This window comes from Penaeus vannamei, unplaced genomic scaffold, assembly GCF_042767895.1.
Source record: "Penaeus vannamei isolate JL-2024 unplaced genomic scaffold, ASM4276789v1 unanchor827, whole genome shotgun sequence".
Classification (NCBI taxonomy): domain Eukaryota; kingdom Metazoa; phylum Arthropoda; class Malacostraca; order Decapoda; family Penaeidae; genus Penaeus; species Penaeus vannamei.
The window spans coordinates 60,001-67,500 of record NW_027213831.1 but is presented as its reverse complement, the minus strand read 5'-3'; the positions used below and the strand labels follow the sequence as shown (position 1 = coordinate 67,500).

The 7,500-nt window shown below is 58.6% G+C and overlaps 1 protein-coding gene across 1 annotated transcript in view; it reads left to right on the top strand.

The window, feature by feature from the left end:
• The first annotated feature begins 774 nt into the window (after positions 1–774).
• LOC138861083 (uncharacterized protein PF3D7_1120000-like) overlaps positions 775–7,500 on the top strand; it is an 8,518-nt gene continuing 1,792 nt past the window's right edge. The window contains exons 1-4 of the mRNA XM_070119864.1: positions 775–814; positions 1,464–1,578; positions 4,513–4,618; positions 6,451–6,582. Coding sequence (XP_069975965.1) covers positions 775–814; positions 1,464–1,578; positions 4,513–4,618; positions 6,451–6,582 — 393 coding nt within the window. The remainder of the gene's footprint in view (positions 815–1,463; positions 1,579–4,512; positions 4,619–6,450; positions 6,583–7,500) is intronic.

Genomic DNA, 7,500 nt, shown 5'->3' with positions numbered 1-7,500 from the left:
TGTGTGTGTGTGTGTGTGTGTGTGTGTGTGAGATAGAGAGAGAGAGAGAGAGAGAGAGAGAGAGAGAGAAGGAGAGAGAGAGAGAGAGAGAGAGAGAGAGAGAGAGAGAGAGAGAGAGAGAGAGAGAGAGAGAGAGAGAGAGAGAGAGAGAGAGAGAGAGTGAGTGTGAGAAGATAGAGAGAGAGAGAGAGAGAGAGAGAGAGAGAGAGAGAGAGAGAGAGAGAGAGAGAGAGAGAGAGAGAGAGAGAGAGAGAGAGAGAGAGAGAGAGAGAGAGAGGAAAAGAAGGGGAAACAAGTGAGAGATAAATATACTTTTTTACCATAATACTTTTATAAACAGAAAGTAAAAAAAAGATTACCATAAATTATAACTGACTATGCAGATTTCCAATGGACGGGGGTTTGCTGCAGACCAGAACATATGAGATTTAAAATATGCAGTTGGTGAATTTTAAATATACATTAATGATACGTATTTTGCATAGCGTGTTGATTCTGGATGGCAACTTTAGCTCACTCTCATGGGAACTGGTTGATTTGCACAAACAAAAGTGGTTGAAGATAGTTGCACTCTGCAAAACAAAACATCTTTTCATGAAGATTAAGGAACACTGTGCGAAGCTTTTCATTGTTGATATATCGCGACTCTTGTGCAGTGCAATCCATCAAGAAGTGAAACTAATTGCTAATAATAATAATAATAATAATAATATATAAATATGATAATAATAATAATAATAATAAGTGTTAGGGGTTCAAGGGTGGTTCACGGTGATGTCAGTGCGGAGGAAGAAAGCTGGGCATGCTGATGTCCGTGGGAAGCAAGAAAGCTGTCCGTGGGAAGAAAAGAGGTGATGTCCGTGGAAGAAAGAGGTGATGTCCGTGGAAGAAAGAGGTGATGTCCGTGGAAGAAAGAGGTGATGTCCGTGGAAGAAAGAGGTGATGTCCGTGGAAGAAAGAGGTGATGTCCATGGGAAGAAAGGTGGATGTCCGTGGGAAGAAAGGTGGATGTATATATATATATATATATATATATATATATATATATATATATATATATATATATATATATATATATATATATATATATATATATATATATATATTCATTTATATATATATATATATATATATATATATATATATATATATATATATATATATATATATATATATATATATATATATATATATATATACATATATGTATTGGTTTAATGCATATCGTTTGATTTAATAAAGCACAAAAATAACCTAATTACAAACATTTTACTTCGGCATGACAATCATTGAACAAAGTCACATGAGTCCAAACGTATTTATTGTCTTATGTCTTTTAAGCGTAGCGGTAGGTTAGCCTCAAACCAATATTAAAATCGGGGGCTAAAATATAACATAGGGGGGATACAAACTTCAGCTTGAGACTAGTTAATAGTACTAATTCCCTTATTCCGGCAATACAGTAAGGAAGTTAAATAAAACCCAGGGAGTCGCCTTTGAGCCCGAGAAGGAGACCCAGGGAGGCGCCCTTGAGCCCGAGAATGAGCTGACTGCTCTTCTCAGGGATGGACTCCATGGGTTAGATGAGGCTTAAGGTAAAAGATTCCTGGAGATGCTCCGAAATTGTGTCTATTAATTTAAAAGAAGGCAGACTACCAGGGGAACCGAGAAGCAGACCCAGGGAGTCGCCCTTGAGCCCGAGAAGGAGACCCAGGGAGTCGCCCTTGAGCCCGAGAAGCAGACCCAGGGAGTCGCCCTTGAGCCCGAGAGGGAGACCCAGGGAGTCGCCCTTGAGCCCGAGAAGGAGACCCAGGGAGTCGCCCTTGAGCCCGAGAAGCAGACCCAGGGAGTCGCCCTTGAGCCCGAGGAGACCCTTGAGCCCGAGGAGACCCTTGAGCCCGAGAAGGAGACCCATGAAGTCGCCCTTGAGCCCGAGGAGACCCTTGAGCCCGAGGAGACCCTTGAGCCCGAGGAGACCCTTGTGCCCGAGGAGACCCTTGTGCCCGAGGAGACCCTTGTGCCCGAGGAGACCCTTGTGCCCGAGGAGACCCTTGTGCCCGAGGAGACCCTTGAGCCCGAGGAGACCCTTGAGCCCGAGGAGACCCTTGAGCCCGAGAAGGAGACCAAGGGAGTCGCCCTTGAGCCCGAGGAGACCCTTGAGCCCGAGAAGGAGACCCAGGGAGTCGCCCTTGAGCCCGAGGAGACCCTTGAGCCCGAGGAGACCCTTGAGCCCGAGAAGGAGACCCAGGGAGTCGCCCTTGAGCCCGAGGAGACCCTTGAGCCCGAGGAGACCCTTGAGCCCGAGGAGACCCTTGAGCCCGAGGAGACCCTTGAGCCCGAGGAGACCCTTGAGCCCGAGGAGACCCTTGAGCCCGAGGAGACCCTTGAGCCCGAGGAGACCCTTGAGCCCGAGGAGACCCTTGAGCCCGAGGAGACCCTTGAGCCCGAGGAGACCCTTGAGCCCGAGGAGACCCTTGAGCCCGAGGAGACCCTTGAGCCCGAGGAGACCCTTGAGCCCGAGGAGACCCTTGAGCCCGAGGAGACCCTTGAGCCCGAGGAGACCCTTGAGCCCGAGGAGACCCTCGAGCCCGAGGAGACCCTTGAGCCCGAGGAGACCCTTGAGCCCGAGGAGACCCTTGAGCCCGAGGAGACCCTTGAGCCCGAGGAGACCCTTGAGCCCGAGGAGACCCTTGAGCCCGAGGAGACCCTTGAGCCCGAGGAGACCCTTGAGCCCGAGGAGACCCTTGAGCCCGAGGAGACCCTTGAGCCCAAGGAGACCCAGGGAGTCGCCCTTGAGCTCGAGGAGACCCTTGAGCCCGAGGAGACCCTTGAGCCCGAGGAGACCCTTGAGCCCGAGGAGACCCTTGAGCCCGAGGAGACCCTTGAGCCCGAGGAGACCCTTGAGCCCGAGGAGACCCTTGAGCCCGAGGAGACCCTTGAGCCCGAGGAGCCCGAGAAGGAGACCCAGGAAGTCGCAAAGGAGCCCGAGAGGACGCTCCTCCACTTCGTTCCTCCTAGGACGAAGTGGAGGGCCATCCTGGCCCACTTCCAGGTATCTTCCGAGCCCGAGGAGACCAAGGAAACCCTTGAGCCCGAGAAGGAGACCCAGGGAGTCGCCCTTGAGCCCGAGGAGACCCTTGAGCCCGAGGAGACCCTTGAGCCCGAGGAGACCCTTGAGCCCGAGGAGACCCTTGAGCCCGAGGAGACCCTTGAGCCCGAGGAGCCCGAGAAGGAGACCCAGGAAGTCGCAAAGGAGCCCGAGAGGACGCTCCTCCACTTCGTTCCTCCTAGGAAGAAGTGGAGGGTCATCCTGGCCCACTTCCAGGTATCTTCCGAGCCCGAGGAGACCAAGGAAACCCTTGAGCCCGAGAAGGAGACCCAGGGAGTCGCCCTTGAGCCCGAGGAGACCCTTGAGCCCGAGGAGACCCTTGAGCCCGAGGAGACCCTTGAGCCCGAGGAGACCCTTGAGCCCGAGGAGACCCTTGAGCCCGAGGAGACCCTTGAGCCCGAGGAGACCCTTGAGCCCGAGGAGACCCTTGAGCCCGAGGAGACCCTTGAGCCCGAGGAGACCCTTGAGCGCGAGGAGACCCTTGAGCGCGAGGAGACCCTTGAGCCCGAGGAGACCCTTGAGCCCGAGGAGACCCTTGAGCCCGAGGAGACCCTTGAGCCCGAGGAGACCCTTGAGCCCGAGGAGACCCTTGAGCCCGAGGAGACCCTTGAGCCCGAGGAGACCCTTGAGCCCGAGGAGACCCTTGAGCCCGAGGAGACGCTTGAGCCCGAGGAGACGCTTGAGCCCGAGGAGACGCTTGAGCCCGAGGAGACGCTTGAGCCCGAGGAGACGCTTGAGCCCGAGGAGACGCTTGAGCCCGAGGAGACCCTTGAGCCCGAGGAGACCCTTGAGCCCGAGGAGACCCTTGAGCCCGAGGAGACCCTTGAGCCCGAGGAGACCCTTGAGCCCGAGGAGACCCTTGAGCCCGAGGAGACCCTTGAGCCCGAGGAGACCCTTGAGCCCGAGGAGACCCTTGAGCCCGAGGAGACCCTTGAGCGCGAGGAGACCCTTGAGCCCGAGGAGACCCTTGAGCCCGAGGAGACCCTTGAGCCCGAGGAGACCCTTGAGCCCGAGGAGACCCTTGAGCCCGAGGAGACCCTTGAGCCCGAGGAGACCCTTGAGCCCGAGGAGACCCTTGAGCCCGAGGAGACCCTTGAGCCCGAGGAGACCCTTGAGCCCGAGGAGACCCTTGAGCCCGAGGAGACCGAGACCCTTGAGCCCGAGGAGACCGAGACCCTTGAGCCCGAGGAGACCCTTGAGCCCGAGGAGACCCTTGAGCCCGAGGAGACCCTTGAGCCCGAGGAGACCCTTGAGCCCGAGGAGACCCTTGAGCCCGAGGAGACCCTTGAGCCCGAGGAGACCCTTGAGCCCGAGGAGACCCTTGAGCCCGAGGAGACCGAGACCCTTGAGCCCGAGGAGACCCTTGAGCCCGAGGAGACGCTCCTCCACTTCGTTCCTCCTAGGACGAAGTGGAGGGCCATCCTGGCCCACTTCCAGGTATCTTCCGAGCCCGAGGAGACCCTTGAGCCCGAGGAGACCCTTGAGCCCGAGAAGGAGACCCAGGGAGTCGCCCTTGAGCCCGAGGAGACCCTTGAGCCCGAGGAGACCCTTGAGCCCGAGGAGACCCTTGAGCCCGAGGAGACCCTTGAGCCCGAGGAGACCCTTGAGCCCGAGGAGACCCTTGAGCCCGAGGAGACCCTTGAGCCCGAGGAGACCCTTGAGCCTGAGAGGACGCTCCTCCACTTCGTTCCTCCTAGGACGAAGTGGAGGGCCATCCTGGCCCACTTCCAGGTATCTTCCGAGCCCGAGGAGACCCTCGAGCCCGAGGAGACCCTTGAGCCCGAGGAGACCCTTGAGCCCGAGGAGACCCTTGAGCCCGAGGAGACCCTTGAGCCCGAGGAGACCCTTGAGCCCGAGGAGACCCTTGAGCCCGAGGAGACCCTTGAGCCCGAGGAGACCCTTGAGCCCGAGGAGACCCTTGAGCCCGAGGAGACCCTTGAGCCCGAGGAGACCCTTGAGCCCGAGGAGACCCTTGAGCCCGAGGAGACCCTTGAGCCCGAGGAGACCCTTGAGCCCGAGGAGACCCTTGAGCCCGAGGAGACCCTTGAGCCCGAGAAGGAGACCCAGGGAGTCGCCCTTGAGCCCGAGGAGACCCTTGAGCCCGAGAAGGAGACCCAGGGAGTCGCCCTTGAGCCCGAGGAGACCCTTGAGCCCGAGGAGACCCTTGAGCCCGAGGAGACCCTTGAGCCCGAGGAGACCCTTGAGCCCGAGGAGACCCTTGAGCCCGAGGAGACCCTTGAGCCCGAGAAGGAGACCCAGGGAGTCGCCCTTGAGCCCGAGGAGACCCTTGAGCCCGAGGAGACCCTTGAGCCCGAGGAGACCCTTGAGCCCGAGGAGACCCTTGAGCCCGAGGAGACCCTTGAGCCCGAGGAGACCCTTGAGCCCGAGGAGACCCTTGAGCCCGAGGAGACCCTTGAGCCCGAGAAGGAGACCCAGGGAGTCGCCCTTGAGCCCGAGGAGACCCTTGAGCCCGAGAAGAAGACCCAGGGAGTCGCCCTTGAGCCCGAGGAGACCCTTGAGCCCGAGGAGACCCTTGAGCCCGAGGAGCCCGAGAAGGAGACCCAGGAAGTCGCAAAGGAGCCCGAGAGGACGCTCCTCCACTTCGTTCCTCCAAGGAAGAAGTGGAGGGTCATCCTGGCCCACTTCCAGGTATCCTCCGAGCCCGAGGAGACCAAGGAAACCCTTGAGCTCGAGAAGGAGACCCAGGGAGTCGCCCTTGAGCCCGAGGAGACCCTTGAGCCCGAGGAGCCCGAGAAGGAGACCCAGGAAGTCGCAAAGGAGCCCGAGAGGACGCTCCTCCACTTCGTTCCTCCAAGGAAGAAGTGGAGGGTCATCCTGGCCCACTTCCAGGTATCCTCCGAGCCCGAGGAGACCAAGGAAACCCTTGAGCCCGAGAAGGAGACCCAGGGAGTCGCCCTTGAGCCCGAGGAGACCCTTGAGCCCGAGGAGACCCTTGAGCCCGAGGAGACCCTTGAGCCCGAGGAGACCCTTGAGCCCGAGGAGACCCTTGAGCCCGAGGAGACCCTTGAGCCCGAGGAGACCCTTGAGCCCGAGGAGACCCTTGAGCCCGAGGAGACCCTTGAGCCCGAGGAGACCCTTGAGCCCGAGAAGAAGACCCAGGGAGTCACCCTTGAGCCCGAGAAGGAGACCCAGGGAGTCGCCCTTGAGCCCGAGGAGACCCTTGAGCCCGAGGAGACCCTTGAGCCCGAGAAGGAGACCAGGGAAGTCTCCCGAGAGGCCGGGAAGTCGCCGACGAGCTCGAGAAGGAGACCCAGGAAGTCGCCGACGAGCTCGAGAAGGAGACCCAGGTAGTCGCCGACGAGCTCGAGAAGGAGACCCAGGTAGTCGCCGACGATCCCAAGAAGGAGACCCAGGTAGTCGCCGACGATCCAAAGAAGGAGACCCAGGTAGTAGCCGACGATCCCAAGAAGGAGACCCAGGTAGTCGCCGACGAGCCCAAGAAGGAGACCCAGGTAGTCGCCGACGAGCCCAAGAAGGAGACCCAGGTAGTCGCCGACGATCCCAAGAAGGAGACCCAGGTAGTCGCCGACGATCCCAAGAAGGAGACCCAGGTAGTCGCCGACGATCCCAAGAAGGAGACCCAGGTAGTCGCCGACGATCCCAAGAAGGAGACCCAGGTAGTCGCCGACGATCCCAAGAAGGAGACCCAGGTAGTCGCCGACGATCCCAAGAAGGAGACCCAGGTAGTCGCCGACGATCCCAAGAAGGAGACCCAGGTAGTCGCCGACGATCCCAAGAAGGAGACCCAGGTAGTCGCCGACGATCCCAAGAAGGAGACCCAGGTAGTCGCCGACGATCCCAAGAAGGAGACCCAGGTAGTCGCCGACGAGCCCAAGAAGGAGACCCAGGTAGTCGCCGACGAGCCCAAGAAGGAGACCCAGGTAGTCGCCGACGATCCCAAGAAGGAGACCCAGGTAGTCGCCGACGATCCCAAGAAGGAGACCCAGGTAGTCGCCGACGATCCCAAGAAGGAGACCCAGGTAGTCGCCGACGAGATCGAAGGTGACCCAGGTAGTCGCCGACTAGCCCGAGAAGGAGACACAGGTAGTCGTCGACGATCCCAAGAAGGAGACCCAGGTAGTCGCCGACGATCCCAAGAAGGAGACCCAGGTAGTCGCCGACGAGCCCGAGAAGGAGACCCAGGTAGTCGCCGACGAGCCCGAGAAGGAGACCCAGGTAGTCGCCGACGAGCCCGAGAAGGAGACCCAGGTAGTCGCCGACGAGCCCGAGAAGGAGACCCAGGTAGTCGCCGACGAGCCCGAGAAGGACACCCAGGTAGTCGCCGACGATCCAAAGAAGGAGACCCAGGTAGTCGCCGACGATCCAAAGAAGGAGACCCAGGTAGTCGCCGACGAGCCCGAGAAGGAGAC